The following is an 18,329-nucleotide window of genomic DNA, read 5'->3' as shown; positions in this document are numbered from 1 at the left end:
GGCTGTTTAATATTTAGCGTCCACACACCAACCATCTGCTGGTGTCTGCGGGGCTGAGGGGAGAGTGGAGGATGCCATCTACCACACATGGCTTTCAATAATTCATGCGTGTGCTGCAGCGCTACCTCAGCCTTCTGCGCCGCGAAATGGAACTGGGCCTCATTAGTCCGGCCGGCTGGAGTACCCCGGGAAAATTATTACACATACCTCGTCGCTGACAGACGTGTGCACATGCACAAACATAAATACTACGGAGCAGGTGGCGGGATGGCCGAGCTAGGTAAGAGCACGTGAAAGCAGGACAGGGAACATTTTGTCAGCAGTCAGGAGTCGGGGCTCCCCCGCCGGAGGACGTGATTGGCTCTTCGCTGTGCTAGCTCCAAAAAAATAGAGGACTTCATATTGACCTCACAGCATAAAGAAAAATCAAGGTAGAATGCCAGAACCGCAATTCTCCCCCCTCCTATACTCCCAGCTAATTAACAGAGGTCTATAAAAGACGAGCAATGAGAGTTTCCTGTGGAGATTCTTAAAATAGACCACCAAGAGTGCAATATTCTCCAGGGCCGTAGCTTCAGGGTAAAGAGTGGTGGATTTCTGTATCAATAAATAATCAGCTTGCATGAGGCTAATTACTAACCTGAGAGGATTAAGCCCCCCTCCCCCCACCCCCCCTACCATCAGCACCTGGGAAAGGAATGCCCCCTCTGTGTTTATGTTGATGGGAGGTATGCACTCAGGGGTCGGGACGTGAGCTTATGTGCTTCTAATTAATAAAATCTCCGCAGGGGGGAAATGTGCTGAAAACGCCGCATGACTTTGCTAATCTCTTGCTCTCTTTCATGTCAACGCACGCATTGTGCATGCAAGTAAGCAATAAGGCAACATGCCTTCCGGTTGTTTAATTAAAAAAAAAAAAAAAACGCAGTGTATACCGGGGGTGGAAGTATCAAGACACCGATTTTCTCAGCAATACTTCCCAGGAGACAGCGTGCAGTATACCTCAACGCTGTGTGTACTCATGCATATGAATTCTGCATGCTCATGTCATTATGTGTGTGTGTGTGTGTGTGTGTGTGTGTGTGGGTAGTTTCCCCTGCTGAATACATGAAGAGGGGGATCCTGCATTACAAATCTGCTAATCCCGACCACATGAAGAGTTTCATTACTGTGGGATTCAGTGGAGATTATTTAGCGTCACTTCGACGTCTAAGTGCGGCTGTCAAGAGCAAGAACACAAAAGAACACTAACATGAAGTTCAATAGGCCACCTTTCATCATGTGACCATTAGGGCTGCACAATTCATTTATTAAGAATCACAATTCTGTCTTCCTAAATGTAATGCTGTTTAAAATATGTGCACCGCTCAGAAAACCGAGCTCTTCCTCAACTAACACAGGGTACATTAGAGGCTTTTTGGCTTCAATTTTGGGGAGCTGTCATGGTGTTCAAACCCCGCAGCAGCAGCAGCTTGTGAAAAGCTTTATTGAATCTTATGGCTGCAGTCCAGATTAGAAAAGTAATACACTGTATATGTCAGGCAAAACAAAAATGCAATGAATTCAGGTGAAGAATAACCTTATTTTAAGTCTTTTGATGCCAAGATTTTTTAATTAGCAGGATGTACCTTGTTGTAAAATTGAAAGCAGTAAAATGTTGGTTTAATTTTGTAAATAGAGTGGTGCCGAAATTAGCCCTTAAACCCAGAAATCAGTTCATATTTTTTTTTACGTCTGGAATGGATTTTTGGTTAGACAACTGAAATAAGGGCCTAGGTTATTACAAGCTTACAATATGTTAGCGTTTTGTTCTATGATATAAAATACATCAGTACATACCCTTGTCGTGAAGTTTAAAGTTTTTATGTGTCTTTGAAAAGGCAGTTGGGAGCACAAAGCTAAACCCGTCTTAATCTTTGTGGTTGTGACTTGAAGTCATGTGACCATAATGTACTTTGTTTATAGCCCAGCGCTTGCTTTTTAACTTCCGTTGAAGTTGCGGGAAATACTTCCTGGGCTAGATTAGAACACTGGACCACCGCGTCGAGGACATTAAGCCTCTGTACACGGAGATGCCCTAACCACTGCGCCACCGTCCACCACTATATCAGTTTTTAATCCGATTTAAGTGAAATATAAATCATTTCATGAGAGGAGTTGCGTGTGTGTTTAGTGGTACCTGTGATGCAGAGGGCCTCACGTCCCGGCCCCTCTTAGTGAGGTTGTCGAGGCCTTTGAGCGAGGAGAAAAGACCTCTCTTGCGCCGTCTGTGAGTCAGGGAAAATGAGCGTCTTCGGAGTGTGGCCTCATCTCTGGAACAGATCTGAGCAGACACACACACTTATCAGAACAGCTATCATTGAGCTCAACAAAAAGCCTGTCTAAATCAGACCATCTTAATTAGGTTTCCTTTAATAATGCACGAAGGGAGTGTTTGCTGGATGCTTTCAAAAGAAGTACATTCTAACTTAAGTATCACATACAAAAAGGAATATAAAAAAACAAAAATACAAACGGGACACACTGCTGGGCCTTAATTGTTTATTGTGCGTCATTCATCTGCCCTTCCTGACCGACACTTCCTTACCAGTGCATGGAAGGAGGAGACAGAGAAGATCCCCAGACGTCCCAGGGTGGTTTTGGTGGGTCGGCTGGCGATTGCCAGCAGACTTTTGGGGTTGGGCAGCTCTCCGCCCTGTAGACTGGCCAGGTAGCAGCGCATCCTAAACAGATCCATGTGAAACCTCTCCAAGTTCTGCTCCCACTGCTGGATCTGAAGGAAAAGGAAGATTATTACTTTATGGGGTTGGCAGAGGTTCTGAATGTGAATTTCCTGACTGTTTTTTTTTGGGGGGGGGTTCTGAGAAAAAAAAGTGGAGGGGGGGAGGGGTTAGGAGACTTGAGAAGGAAGGGAGGCAGGAAAGGGAGAGCCAAAGAAAGGGATCCAGGGTCAAATGAGGGCTTTTCATCAAGCTGCAATTGCTTGCAGATGCTAGTGGAGTGTGAGGGCAGAAATTGGTGGAGGATGATAGTAAGGGAGGACTGCATATCTAGTGAGTGTGTGCAATAAATCCAAATGCCCATTTTTATGCAAGTCTAGAGAGAATTGGGATGTTGCACAGACCACCCGTTAAACCTTCACCCTACACACACACACACACACACACACACACACACACACACACACACACACACACACACACACACACACACACACACACACACACACACACACACACACACACACACACACACACACACACACACACACACACACTCTTTCCCTCTTTTCCTGTTTGCACTATGTACGCTGTGAGAAAGTGCTTATTTTGCTGGCTGGAGACTGGTTTTAATGAGAACACTCAAGTAAAACAACCCTCTATAACCACCGACTTTAATAGGTCTGGTCTGCACTGGAGTTCATTTACAATAACGCACCCTATGGCATTTTGCTATTAGGCCTCATTTACATTGATGGCATTATTTAGGATTATGAACAAAGTGAGGAGGAACATGAGGGTGGTGGTTTATGAACCTCTGACCTTTTAAACATCTTAAATGAAGAACAGAAAACACCATGGGATCCAGGGTTGTGAGATAAACCCATAAAAACACCTATGTACATAGCTGTGCAGGTGGCCTCGGTTAACAAGCCTTGAGTCAGTGACATTCAGACGTTATTCCCATTCCAGACTTGGAACATGAGGATAACGGCTAGGAATCCACGTGCTTTGGGTAAAAATGATCTTGTAATTTGGCATGTTATTTAAATAATAATAGTATGGCATTTATCCTTCGGAAAGCAAACAGCAAAGGAATCAACATTTACTTCTGGAAAAATCAGTATGGTTAAATTATTAAAATGTTATTTAAGTTTTTAGGAGTTCTGTCTTCTGGTGGAACATTTACCCAGACACTTGTAAAGCCAGACTATGCAAATTGTGAAAGAATAATTGAAGCATTTTTCCTCTTACAAATGAAAAAGTTGAATTCCTAAGGCATAAAACACACTTTTTGTAGCTCCAGTCTTACTTACTATGACCAGTAGCTTTTAGTGGCTAGTGTTAGCGAGCTAGTGCTAACTTGACTCCTCCCTAACCCACTTGTGCCATAATATTTTAGCACTTAGCATTATCTGGTAATTGTCACTTGCAGTCACAGTTGCCCAAGGTCAGCAAAAGATGTTCATTCTATGTAGTGTTCTATAATTACCTGTCATTGTTGTGGACTGCAGAGAGATTATAGGCAACTACCCTCATCTCATCTTAAGTGTTCTTTTTGGTATAATGGATAGTTGCATGTAGCATTAGCATGGCTAGCATACAGCACCAAAGCTATTTCAGTGAAACGTGGATGACGTTCGTCACAGGAAAGCTGATAAACGTATTCATTTTGCATTTTGCAGTCTAAACAACCTTTCTGTGAGGTCCAATTCTGGCATCACTCCGCTGAACCTGAACTCACAGACCTTGCACATAAATCCTCTGATAATAAGTAAGCAAAGATTTCTTTTTCACGGTGTTCTGGAGGAACTGTGAATTAATTCCACTGAGTGGTTTGAAGACGACTTCAGATTGGGAGGGAGGTACTACGGAGTAAATCAGATAAGCTCCTTCCTCAAAAGCAGAGACAGATTTAGGAGAGTCGCTGCTTTGGAAGAACGTCAAATGTCTCTATGTATAACTAGCGCGCAAGATCCTAGCTTGCTGCCATCTGGATGTGTTTGTCAACAGTCATATATCCCTGTCTTCATTCAAGGATTTCTAAAATAGTCCTGTGCAGAAAAAAAATGGGATGATTCATCCCAGGGTTGCACCACTGATGAAGGCTTATACACAGTTTATGCTTCATGCATCTAGCGAGGCTTGACTGAGCGCAGTGAGACAATCAACCAACATGTTTGGGCCCATCTGGCCTGCGAGCACAACTTATTTTCAGCAATTTCAGAGCCATTAAGTTCAGCAAACATAAGCCTTTCTTTGAACGGATTCTCATCTTTTCTTATTTCCCCCCTTAAACATCTGCCCCTGGCCGCTGAAGAAGCCCTAATGCATAATAAGTGTTTCAATGCCACTTGATGTGTGTGTGTGTGTGTGTGTGTGTGTGTGTGTGTGTGTGTGTGTGTGTGTGTGAGCACGAGTGTGTGAAAGGGGGCAAAGGCTTCAAAGGAGGTCTACTAGCACTGATTTCAGTAGACATGGGTGGGGGTGGGGTACATCAAAGTAGTGGCCTGTTGGTGCTAGACAACCCCACTGCAAACTTAAACCTATCATCAGCCTCAGGGGCGCCTGTATCACAATCCTGTCCCGTACCCCTCTGACCCTATCACTGACTCCAAACCCATCTGTCTCCCCGTCTGCTCCGAGGTGGCATACTTGCTAATCGGAACCAGATCACCCAGTCAGCCAGTCTCGCAGACAGGCAGTGACATCTCCATCTGCGATAACTGGAGGGAGCTCTTCAGCTTCTTTGCTTGTTATTCATAATAACATACCCATAGTTCCAATCAGGGCACTTTAACTAAAGACAGAATAACAGCCCTTCCGATAAGTATCCATCTCGTACAACGAGTCAGAACATTGACATGAGCAGCTGACAAAACACAAACCCACGTGGCTACTCGCAGAACGTAAGAGGCACTCCAAGTCAATGACCACCCCGAGTCACAGGTTCAAAAGAAAGCAGATGGATTTTCCCAACATTGCTCAACAAACACCCAATTCTCGTAAAAGTATTCAGGTTCTTGCTAAGCTATAGATTATGGGCTTTCTTATACCCTGTTGTATGTAGGTTACAGCACAGCGCTGGATGCTTCGGATTCTCCCCCAGGCTGTGAGGAGGAGGAGGAAGAGGATAATGCATGTTGAGAGCCCCATTACCAGGAAACATCTGGAATCTAAATCTGATGCTCGGGGAGCAGGCTGCTCCCCTGGGCCCCGCGTGATGCATTTGGGGACTGATGCATTTAGGCCACTTCACCCACCCACAGACAAAAATAAGCACAAGCTTGTCACTATAGTTACAAAATCCGGAAAATTAAGAAAGGCACGTCATGTGGTTGCGTATGACGTGAAATAACACATAGAAGATTGAAATTTAGCAGGAAAAGAGCAAGCTGCCTAATCTATCAATGCTGCAAAGAAACCCAGCAGAGATTTGTCCCAAGGGCATGAAATGTATAAAGCAGTGTAAAATGTGATCAAGGGCCGCAAATATACTCAGCGATGCTGTGATAAATTCCCACCAATTCAACTACTGTCTCCCTATCAGTATCATGATCATCTCCTCACCTGGTTCTCAATAGCCTTGCGGTTCTTGGGGTCACTGACCACAGTCAGCTGCAGCTCGGCCATCTTCTTCATCTTCCCGTCCATGTCGATCTTCTGCAGCAGGCCGCGGACCTGGCTTCGCAGCAGGCGCACTGTGTCCTCCTTCCCCTGGCGCTTGGCCAGGAGCGAGGCACTGGCAGAATGGATGGCTGTCACCCAGTTCTCTAGGTCGGTCTGGTTGCTGGCCTGGAAAGACAAAGAGGTGACAGGGAGTTTGATTTGATGAAGTAGCAAGGACCAATATTCTCGTCACAAGCTGGATTCAGAGATTCAGCGCTTGATACATCTGCTAGGATTGCCAACTCACTGCTATTATGTTATTCTACCATTTATCACAAAAAGATCATTGGGTGGCAAGCTGGGCTTTGCCGGATCAATAAAAGTAAGCTTGACAAACGGGGCCTGAGGCACAGGCTGTGAACTGTTGCTGACATTAAACACATATTTCCCTGTTAATAAGCTATTTCATGATTATCGCTCTGTAAGGGGATTTACTCGGAGGAAGCACGTCAGCTGATAAACTGTATAACTTTATATTTACAATGACTCATGTTCAACAGTCCAAGTGGAAACAAAAGGATGAAACCTGGTCTGTCGTCATGCTACAGAGCTGATTTTTTTCTCTGCTCGCCTCTGGGGGCCATGTCAGCTCCATGTGAAACTATTTTTTTTAGTTGTCAGTCTGGACACCCCAACACTCTGCAAGTCTGGGACGCTATAATGGAGCAGGCTTCATGGAAAGAACTGAGGCTGGGCATGAATTTGGTAGCAATATGTAGGTCAGTAAGCAAAAAAAGCAAATACGCTGTGCTCTCGGACCCCTTAATTTAAAAATGTTGCTTGCAAGTCCTTCACATGCCAAAATTGGTCATTTCACATGCTACACTCCAGGGAAGGGAAGCTAAAAGGTGCATGTCTGGTATAATTCAACCGCAATAATGTACTGCAACTGTGCACTCCACACTGCATATTTCTGCGTGTTCCCTTTTAAATCTTTTTCTTTCAGACTTATCACTGATCTCCAAATTTTCAGAGGAACCTTCTATCTGGAGCAGTGTGTCAACTGAGACCCTTCACCTGGAAGAGGTAGACGTCTCCGTATGAGTTGCTGAGGCAGAAGACATTCTCCTTTTTGGGGTGCTCGGGGACGGCCTGGACGATGCTGTCCTCGGCCAGGAGAGCGTAGCGAGGTGACAGGTCCTGCTCCAGAGAGCCTTTACCGTAAGTCTCGTAGAACAGCAAAGTGCATCCTGGAAAAACAGACATGGAGGAACAGACACAAATGTGAATGAGTAAGTGATGCATGAGGACGTTTCTCTAGACTGCAAGCATTCGGGGGGTTTACAGCTGTCACATAATGTTTTACAGGCAAAATCTCCTTGTAAAAACATCTAACTAATTAAGCTCTGCAGGGCTGGGGTACACAGAAAAAGTTTTACATACTCCCAAAAGGGCATAAATGATGAGAGTATTTATTTATTCCCTTTTTTTTTTTTTTTTGCAACTTCTAAGAGGTGCTCTTTACTATATACTTAGCAGTGTCGGAGAAGCAGCATGCAAGACCTAAATTTTATTCATTTAGCCAGAAGTTACAGCATAATTCCCTGTTAGCTTTCAGGGTGAGGAGGGAATGACAATAAGTCACTGTCATGTGTGATGCCTAGTCAAGGACACGAGTGCCGTTAAGAGGAAGACGCAAGAGGAACCCACATCCTCCTCAAAACCAGATTATGGAACTATAATTTGGATAATCTGGATTATTTTTAAACTGTAAATCAGCACATTCTTTGACTCAATTCCAAGGTGCATAATTGTTTCCCTCACTTCCACGCCTCCTCCACCCAGAATCACACTCACCTTTCAGGGTCACCCAGTACTGCTTCCACTTGCGGCGGGTCACCAGCTCGAGCTTCCTGTCTTTGTGCAGGGTGACGAGGGGTTTAAAAGAAAGCCAGCCGGCCCGTCTGACCACCCCTTGCTCCTTTTCGAACAGCAGATCCAGTTCCTCCAGGGAACCCTCAGCCGACTCGCTGCTGCTCTCCCCCTCTTCAGTGCCCGTGGATGGGTCTCGCCTCTCACCGCCTTCCCCTCCTCCCTGTCCAGTGCCGGTCTCCAGCTCTCTCATGAAGTTCTCATAGATATTCTGGCGCACGGCGTCACTGGTCGTTTGGTGAATGGCTCCTGATGATTGGGCCCTGGAGGCTCCTGGGAACCAGAGGCTAGACACCTGAGAGGGGGAGCTGGTGTCTGCAGTCAGGCCATCAACCCCACTATCGAAGGCATCGCTCAGGTCCTTGTACCTGGCCTCCTGATAAGGAACAAAAAGGGTTTTTTTAAATGTGAGAGGATGAGTTGCTAGAGGATGAAGGACAGACCATGTGGGTGAAAGATTAGATTTGCATGACAAGTAAATAACCCAACAGTGTCATTGATAAGTCACCATTGGAGGTGTCGGACTGGTTTGGAGATTTCCAAATTAATCCATGGAATTACTGTTCCCAACTACATTTATGCAAAAAAAAGAAGTTTGTACATTCCCAAATGTACAAACCTCTGTAGAGCTTACATTGGGGAAATGACAAAAACTGTGTCCCTTTCACATAGCCCCAAGGTGTGAGGAACTTAAAAAAAAAAATCATTCAAAAGAGATCCCACTCAAACTTACTTCAAAGTCTGCATTACAGTTTAAATCTTTGGCTAGGGCTGAGAAAGTGGGACAAATTTCCTGTGCTGGCACCTGGGAGGTTGGAACCCTCCAGACTCAGACAATTTCACGTCATTTGAGGTCTGCTGTGGATTCCCAGCTCCCCAAATGAACACTTGAAATGGAATTGCACTCTTTTCTGCATAATGACAGCCTACCTACACTTGACCAGACTGCAGCATTGATTCAGCCCGTGGCAACAGAGTGGCGAGCTTCTCGTATGTGCTGCCATGCCGGTGCTCATCCTCCATCTTTGCTTGTTTCTGTGTCTCACTCAGATTTGTCCTATTGTTGATTCTTAGCGAACAATTCAAATTTGCCAAAATATAACCTGTAAAAGATTAGGATGCAAGCTACGGGGCAGCGATGAACCCTTTGAACCCACAGCTGTTGCCTAACCATAATGTCCACCTGCTACCATGAAACACACAGTAATTATGTAATACAGCCTTCTTTTTCAGCTTTCCTTATTTTCCTTTAGCTGACATGGCCTGAATGTGTCCATTTTCTCCCAGTTCTCTTCCAGCTGCTTTTCATTACAAGCAGGTTCTTAGCCTTTGGCACCAGCATTGCAGGCTGACCTTTAAACCCACAACAGGGCCCTGGAGTTCAGGTGGAGGGGAACCAGAGCTGGAGGTGCTCCTGATTTTGGTTGACCCGCTGAAAGGAGCCACTGTGAACGGCCCTCGGAGATATATACCACGGAGCTTTAGCAGTCAACAAAATGGCCCCCAGAGAACAGAGGAAAATCTGTATGAAGACCAGCTCGAAGCACCTCAGTGACTTTAACATGAACTTGTTGCAGGCTTCGGCAGTCATGTGGAGCTGTCCCCAATAAACTATGCTAAATTGTTACAATTTGGCAACAATATGTGTTGCTGGCAATGGATTTAATATTCTTTGAGTAATCACACCTCATTTAAAAGTGTCTTGAAGATTTTTGCAAAAACAGCCTTTCGACCAGCTTTATTTCAGAATTTAAAAAAATAATCTGTAAAGCAGTAAAGCACCAACACATGGCCATAGATTAGAACAACATTATGGCAAGCAGGAGATTTAGAGGTAGACATTGCTTATGTAAAGTGAAAGCTGTGTAACACTTAAAATGAATGCTGTCAGACTACTGCGTATTTGTCATGGTGGAGTGACAGCGTCAAGGCAAAGTATCTCATATATTTCACTTAGTAATATCCGCTGTTTAAGCACTAGGAGAAGCTCACAAATCCATCCTCTAGCAAAGAAGAAAATGCCATCTGAATACAAGGATTGTTCCTTTCTGTCCTTTGGTTTGTTGTCGGACCCAACTGACTGAACACCAATCCCTATTAGCAGATTTACTCTCAAAGCACTGTGGAGGGAAGCCTAGAAGAGGCTGCACCACACAACAACCAGAACAACCATAAGTCATTCATTAACATTAGAGGAGGGGTGGGGTTCAATCCTCGACGAGGATTTAGTTTCACTTTAACAGAGCCTCTCAAAGGCTTACAGATATTCTCTTGGCAGTGCCCTGACAATGTTCTTAAAACTTTTACAAGCCAAAGCTAAACGAATTAATGCAGAAACAATTGCTTTCAAGCCTCAAAGACAGTGAAAGACATGAGTTCAGGCTCTGTTCCAACAAACGTTTTATGTCAAATTAAAGCGATTAAGAATGTAGAGTTTGGAGAACAAAATCACTTGCTTCTTAAAAATCATGTGCGGGCAACATGCAGACAAGCTGTGGTTATTTCCAACCTCTCCTCTGACCTGTGCCTGTACGGTACCAGTATCATTTTACTACTGGGAAATATATGTCAGCTGTCTGCTCTGTGTCTCCTATGCTAGCACGTCACCGAAGCATCCTGTTCCATTCCCAAACGTCAACGCACATCAGTCATCAGTTAGCTTAAAATAAAAATGCAATTTTTTGTCTAATGAACACGAAAGCTGAAAAACTCATCACCCTACATGTACGGCTGAAAACATCAACATGCAGCTACATTCAACCACTAATCACAAACAATCCGTATCCAAATATGCTTAAGATGTACCCACCCAGATACAGTCATCATGAAACCTGCACGTCGGCCCCGAACTTCCTCGGAAGATCATCCATGTTTTACGCATCGTAATGGGAACTACCGCTCATCCTCGTTCCATCCTCACAAAAACAAACGAGACCAAGCGCTGGCGGTCTTACAGATTTAATTTTGTGCCTCCCCACTGTTCTCTGTCTCCGGACAGCTGGTGTTGCAGTGCTAAGGACCCAAGGACGGTGGTTGGTTCCTGGCCATGCCAAGACCACTGCTGTGGTTCGCGATCAAATAAACCTTGCCAGACAGGAAACTGTCTGTGTGTGGCTGTTACTGATGCCTAAAGGCTAGGAGTGAGGAAACAACAGAAGACCACAATAAGAGGGTGATACCTTAATCTACTGTGTGCTTAAACTATCAGGCCCATAAGTTATGGGGCGACTAAAAACCCAACATCTATACTATTTCTGTATTCCCTGTGAATGATAAAGGCGTGTAAATCACCCAAAAAAAACAGTGATCCCTAAAACCCATCATTACCTGAGACTTCCTCTTCTTGCGGCTGAGGCTTCCTGTCCAGTCGCTGAGGCGCCTGATGCGGTTTTTGATGGAGTCTTTCTTATGGAAGCCAAAGTCAGGTCCAGTCTGCTCCTGGTCAGGATACTGGTCCAGATCTTCGCTCATGGTGTGGGCTTTGGGCCTGCGGCAGGGTAGGGTGAACGATGAGTACTGGCAGGCCTCAGATGATTCTTCCTCCAATGGAACGTCTAGGACTGATGCAAAAGAGGCTCTGTGTGTCCTCTGGCCTGGTGGAGGCTGCTGTGATTGGGAGGACAGCTCCCTGGCTGTGGGAAAGGTTGCAGCAATTGTGGAGTCCTTATAAAGGTCTGTGATGGACACTGGGGGAGACTGTTCAGTGAAGGAGTCAAGCTGGTGGATGGGGGGGTGGACCAATGTCCTGCTGCTTGAGCAAGGTTGATCCTGCTCGCACAGCTCTGTGCTGGGCCCCCAGGGAGAGTCATACCAGGAGCCGTCAGAGCTCAGTGAACTTCCCTTGCTGGTCCTTGCCGTGGAGGATGTAGAGGCCGGCGGTGGACCACTGCGGTGGCAGTCCTGCCTACTACCACTTGAACCAGGCAGACTGGGACTGGAAGCAGCCTCCAGGTTGGGGGAGAATTTGAGGAGTTGTACAGGGCCAGAAGCCTCGTCCAGCAGGAGGGGATTGCCCAAGGTGTTTGTGAACTCCACCCTGAGACTGCCGTCCTTCTTGATTACCACACGTGGGCTGCTCTGTTCCTCTAAAGCCTCATGCTCATCACTGTGTCCATTCAGGGCGCACCCATTAAGATCAGCTCCATACGGATTATCTTGGTACTCTTCTGACATGTGCCTCCTCCTTATACCACATCCAGGCGATCGATGCCAGCGATGCTCACTGGGGCTACCCCTCGTCCCCTTTGAGACGTAGTCACAATGCCTCGGGGAGTAAGGTGGCCGGCTTTTTGGAGGGGACAGACAGCCACGGCCAACACATTTTGCTTTATATCCTGAGCCCAGTGGGGCGCTTTTCCACCACGTATGGGGCGACACAGTGTCATCTTTGGCTGCGCGGAGCTTAAGTGAGTATGGCTTTGGTTTCCCAGGGAAGACAAAGCTGGTGCCTTTGGGGCCCTGGATGCTGTATTGGCTCTCAGAATTTCCCATTGCTGTCTGGAAAAAAAAGAAAGTAAAATATAAGTCACCAGTATTATGCTACTGGAAAATTAATGTTACACCTTCATAAGGCACTCTAATACATATATAGGACACAGTATGACATAATGCCAGCTTATCAGAGACATAAAATTTACTTATTACTCATAAACAATAATGACTACACTCCCATAAAACTTACCATACACACATAATCGTTTCATTTGCAGTGACTGTTAGATAAAACAACAGCGGGCCTAATGTCTTCCTTATGCCTTTCAAAGAGAATAGCTATACGTAATTCACATCTGGTCATTAACCTGGATGGTCCACCCCCCTCTCCCTCTCATTTTACTACATATGTCAATTTCTTTCGATAGAAAAGTCAAGTCAGATGAATAGGCTATAAGCCGTCATGGCTGTTATGTGGAACAGTGTTCACAATGTGAAATCACTTCCAGACTGTCCATAACACTCTTACATTAGTGATGGAGAGCCGTGACCAGGCAGACATTTCATTACAGGGTTGATGCTGTATAGTGCTGGGACAAGGTTGCTGCCGCTGTCTGTGATGCAATTACATAATAAGTAAGGCTAAATACATTCAACTGTCTTGAAGTCTTTAAATTAGCACAGGAAGTAGATTAAGACAAACCTCTCTACAACATGAACACCTGAACTGTTTCACCCTAGCTGAAGGTGCGGTAAAAAAATAGAACAAGGTTTAAATAATGACAATATTAAAAGGATTAATACATTTGACTGGTGAAAAGTGAAAAATTGACAAATTCCAATGTGTACAGGGACACAAATTTAACATCATGTGACAAGGGCACTTTCACAGCTACCTTGTTAGATCTGGACCGCCGCACTATTGAATTTGGTCCAAACCAAAATTGCAGGTGTCAAAGGTGCCTCGAAAAACAGTCCACATACCAAAGCAACTAAATTTGGTCCGACCAAAAGAGGTGGTCTCGGTCTGGATCAAACTGAACCATTGTTTCAATAATTTGCAATGTGAATACAATTTATTTGAATGGTTCGAACAAAGAAAAAAAAGAAATAAAATGAGACGTGGTCGTGGATAGATAGTCATAGCCGACTAGGGCTGTTCGATTTTGCCTAAAAATAAAATCTCGATTTTGTTCTCTCAAAATCCGATTTTCGATTACGATTACGATTATTTTGTGAAATGACAAAAGGCAAAGAAATTATTTCAAATATGCTGCTTTTTTATTGAACATTTCCCCCATTGGGCTTTAAATGCAATTTGCTCTTATTAAACAAAAAATGAATGAATAAAGTGCAAAACTCTTTTTGTAAAATAAATAAAGTTTGAAAAAATATAAGAAAAAAATCAGCAAATCAGCACTTGCAAACATACAGTAAGTTATATTTCCAATTAAATAAAACAAGACATTTTCTAATTAAACTAAACTGGGTCTTTGCATGCTAAATAATAATGTAACCCATGAAGGAGGTAGAGGTGTGTGAAAAATCGATTTTACGAGTTTCACGTTTTAACATCGTTCTAAATACATAATCGCGATTACGATTTAAAATCGATTAATCGAACAGCCCTATAGCCGACTCAGACGCAGGCCCGTCTACAAACCAACCAATCAAAAGGACACGCAGCCCACATAGGTGATAACGACAGGTCATGCAAAGTTCTTTAGTGTGCTTGCAAAATTGGATCAAATTTATACAATGTAAATAAATGCAACCGTTGGTTGAACCTCGTGAAGCCACAGACTCACCTGTCTGAAAAGCCTCGTCTCAGATTGGAGCTCCTATGTGCAAGGTCCTCTCCACCTCATTCCTCAAAATAAATGCATTCCTTCGTCGTCTGGCTCATCTGAAACACAGTGAACTTGATTTAGTGCTGGTCTCTGTCTACGGGTGAAATTCAGTACATGTAATACACTCTGTGTTTGATAACAGGTGTGCCAGTTAAAGAGGAGACCTAATCCACAGCATTTGGGCGAAGACAGTATTTGGCAGGCAGCCATAAGTGGAATACTGAAACAGCATCTGAGATTTTACTTGCTGTAGTTTGAGATTTTCAGGATCTGGAAAAAAAATCTTATTGGCAGGTTTAGAAAAACGATTCAGCCAACAACCTGGAGACAAAAACATTTCCTCTCTATAAACTATGCAGCTCTAAAGTATTCAACAGATCCAATGGACTTCACCCAACCAAGTTCCCAGTAGCATCACAGCAACTGAGCTTTGTACAATACAAGACAACACAGTACAGTAGTGCCACCCTGGCTCTACAGTATGATTAGCTGACAAATTCACTCCATCCCTCCAAAAAAATCTCTACTCAATCAGCCATCCCAAACCAAACATTAGTAGCATTTTTCCACCTCCCTGCAAGTAAATGACGTAGCCTTTGATCGAGGTTGGGAAAGTTTTTGAAAGCCGGCTACAGTTTACCCGTCTGTTTATTTTTAAACCTTGGAATCCAAGCTTGCTCCTTTTTTTCACTCGTCACTGCCAAATTTGTCCGAGGGGCATGATCCAAAACCCGAAACGGCTGAGGAGCAGTCTTTGCGGAGGCACCAGGCATCTCCGGAGAAGCAGTGTGACTCTCTTGTGTGTGTAATATAACCCACTTACATGCATGTAGCTCACACTCCAGGCAGGCTTTCAAAAAGTGCTAACTCCACTAAGCCTCGCAGCACACGTACAGTACGCGTAAGGTTACAGTGTAAACACTCCCTGCCAAAAGCCCTAACCTTCGGGATTAAGTGATCTGCAGCATTAAGAGTTTATCTTCTCCTGCTTGGATGCACCTCGACTGTGAGGCGAGATTGAATAGTGTTGGCTGACTAAATGGTCTGCAGTAAAAGAGCGTGAAATATACATGAAGTTCAGAGGGAAATTCCAAGGGGACTTGAATATTTTAAATGTAAAGCATATGAGGCTCTAGATCCCGAAGTTTACGAACGGGGCAAAGATCCAGATTAATGTTGCAAAAAACATGACAAGGAGCCACACGAGGAAATTATTCTCTCCTTCTTTAAACTGTTTAGAATGAAAAGTAGCACTTGAAAGCACATTGGAAACTTGGCAGCAGACATGTGATCCTGGTAATGAACTTGAACCATCACCCTGAGCTGATCAGAGGATTAACCAAATGCTAGCGTTGTTCGTCATGAGTTAAAAGCTGTACTGATACTGAGAGAAATGGTCTAGGCACTTCAACTCTTTCAAGGGAATCACATAGTGAGATATCATGACACACATTTGTGTTGTCTAAATTGAGCATAGTCAGTTAATACTTACTCAAAAACTCTTTAAATGTGTTCATTATGTATTAACATTGTAAATACAATGATAAAAACCACTAATTTGTCATGTAGATATGTCATATAGACTTATAAAAATACCAGAAAACATGCTGTGACATGTCGTCATAGAAATATTAAATTATATATTGAGATAGATATTGGTCATATCGCCCAGCCCAAGCCTAATCACCTATACAAGCACCTTTCTGCCAGTAATGCACAATCATTTCCAGCGTTGTCATACTAGTTGAACTGAGGCCAGGGTTCACATGGATCCTCTGCAAATCCAAGCCTATAGTGCTTATGGATTGGTCTACTGCACATGACTGGTCCAACTAAGCATTTGAGTCCCCTTCATTAACCTAGAAAACTGTTGGAAGACTGGCATATTTCTAACTTAAGTCCCTGTTCAGGGTTCGACAATAACGGTTGCCCGATTGCCCGGGGCAAGTAAAAATAACCGGCGGGCAGGTAGAACCTGTTCAGACTTGCCCGGTCGGGCAAGCACAAACTCCGACAAATTCGTATCATCTGTCTGCTGCTGTGGAGGCGGCAGTTGCAGTGTGCTGCTTTTTTTTTTGTGTGTGTGCTTCGATTGGCTAATGGTACAGACACACCAACTCCGGCAGCGACGCAACGGACCGTCGAACGCACCCGCGAGTGGGCAGTTCTGTGTTCAAGTTGGATCAATTGGATAGACGTCCTGCGAAGTGGGCGGGACTTGAGTTTTGCTCTGCCGTTTCCAACATGGCGGCCGGGCCACAAACGATCTCATTTTACAGTTAAACTACACGCTAAAGCATGTTTCTGAAAACATTTGAGGCGGGAAATGTGTAGTGCAGTAACAGAATCTGGATTCATATTTGATCAACACTGCCTAGTTTGATAGTTTGAACGAAGTTTCTGGAGCCGGCGGCACTGCGTTGGACGGACGGCATTTGCATAAAGTTCAATCCATCGAACTTTATGCAAATTCACGTACGGCGACAGGGCAGTCAATTTGACGTGCCGTATCCATCATGCGGAGCTCCTGCTCTACATAGACAATGAATGGGATCCGTTGATTTGACGTCTGTTGCCGGAGTTGGTGTGTCTGTACCTTGAGCCTCTGTGCTGACGTGCTGACGTACCGACGCAGACGTACGGTGACGTTGTTTCACTTCCGCGGGAACGACAGCTATCGCAAACAAAATTTAGACAGCCATAGCAAGTCACTTCCTCACCTGGCCTGCGTACAGGCTAAAAAACACCGAAATGTTCCCGGACCGATGGACCGTTGTGTCCAAAGACTCTACCTGGAGAGCCACAACCAGATAAAAAAATGTATGCAGTATGCATCTCTTCTAAATCTCCAGACGACAAATGGAGTGGACGTCGGGTCAAGATACAATGTCACAACATTTCTTTCATTGGTTGGAAGAGAGCAGGGAGAAGTTTCATATGAAATGTAATGACAAATGAAAAATAAAAACAGCTTTCTGACAGAAGAAGTGTTGTGTAGTGTCGTCTACACTCAACAGATAATGGATTTTAGTAAGATATAAGTCTTGAAGAAAATTTGCACAACACCGCGGCACCAGAAAAAGAACCTCTTAGGCAGGGCAAGTAAGAATTTAGGCAGGGCAAGTAGATTTGAAAAGTACTTGCCCGACGGGCAAGTAGGAAAAAACCTTAACGTCGGACCCTGCTGTTTCTCTTGCATCGAGAAACCAAAATGTGAAGATAAGATAAGGTGTTGAGTTTTGTCACATGAATGGAGAGAAACTAAACAATGCTCTCCCTGGAATAAAGACCAAGAGAGCAGCTGCCAACAACACTGGGAATCAACGTAAAGCTGGTTGTCGAACTTGTCAGAGTGACTGCTTTCTTTTAAAGCCTTTCCTGCAAACTTTATTCACACAAAGCTGGTTTGTGGGTATGAAAGCCGTAAAAGGCGTGCCAACACACCAGCCTAAAGACACACACGTTCGCCTTCTGCTGCAACTTGAACTGCAGTATTGTGCGACTGATTTGGGAGAACAACAAGACAAGTCTCCCTTTTAGCTGCAAACCACTGTGCCCAGTCTGAACTCACCCTCCCTCTTCCCTGTCGGCCCTCTGTTCTCATCAATAGGCTTCCTACAGGCCATCTGCTCAGGGGCCAAGGGACCACTGCCACCCCAACGCTACTCAACACACCCCATGACCTGGTATTCTTCTCTGCCTTCTTCTGCCCCTGGATGACTTCCACGTAAACTCCATGTTTAGTCTGGCACCATGTTTGTCTTGGGTCTGCAGCTCAGGCCAACTG

The 18,329-nt window shown here is 44.5% G+C and overlaps 1 protein-coding gene across 3 annotated transcripts in view; it reads right to left on the bottom strand.

The window, feature by feature from the left end:
- Positions 1 to 18,329, bottom strand: part of tiam2a (TIAM Rac1 associated GEF 2a) — a 94,028-nt gene that overhangs the window by 34,421 nt on the left and 41,278 nt on the right. For 2 of the 3 annotated variants that reach the window (XM_084013703.1, XM_084013702.1), the window contains exons 2-8: positions 14,501 to 14,598; positions 11,589 to 12,758; positions 8,187 to 8,637; positions 7,407 to 7,579; positions 6,291 to 6,515; positions 2,588 to 2,773; positions 2,180 to 2,323 (exon numbers count right to left, since the gene is read on the bottom strand). In XM_084013703.1, the coding sequence (XP_083869829.1) occupies positions 2,180 to 2,323; positions 2,588 to 2,773; positions 6,291 to 6,515; positions 7,407 to 7,579; positions 8,187 to 8,637; positions 11,589 to 12,752 (2,343 nt within the window). In that variant the 5' untranslated portion in view covers positions 12,753 to 12,758; positions 14,501 to 14,598. Of the gene's footprint in view, positions 1 to 2,179; positions 2,324 to 2,587; positions 2,774 to 6,290; positions 6,516 to 7,406; positions 7,580 to 8,186; positions 8,638 to 11,070; positions 11,171 to 11,588; positions 12,759 to 14,500; positions 14,599 to 18,329 lie in introns of those variants that run through there. The other variant, XM_084013704.1, reaches the window with a different exon arrangement.

The sequence above is a fragment of the Eutrigla gurnardus genome (genome assembly GCF_963514095.1).
Source record: "Eutrigla gurnardus genome assembly, chromosome: 7".
Classification (NCBI taxonomy): Eukaryota; Metazoa; Chordata; class Actinopteri; order Perciformes; family Triglidae; genus Eutrigla; species Eutrigla gurnardus.
This window is presented reverse-complemented; position numbering and strand designations above follow the sequence as displayed.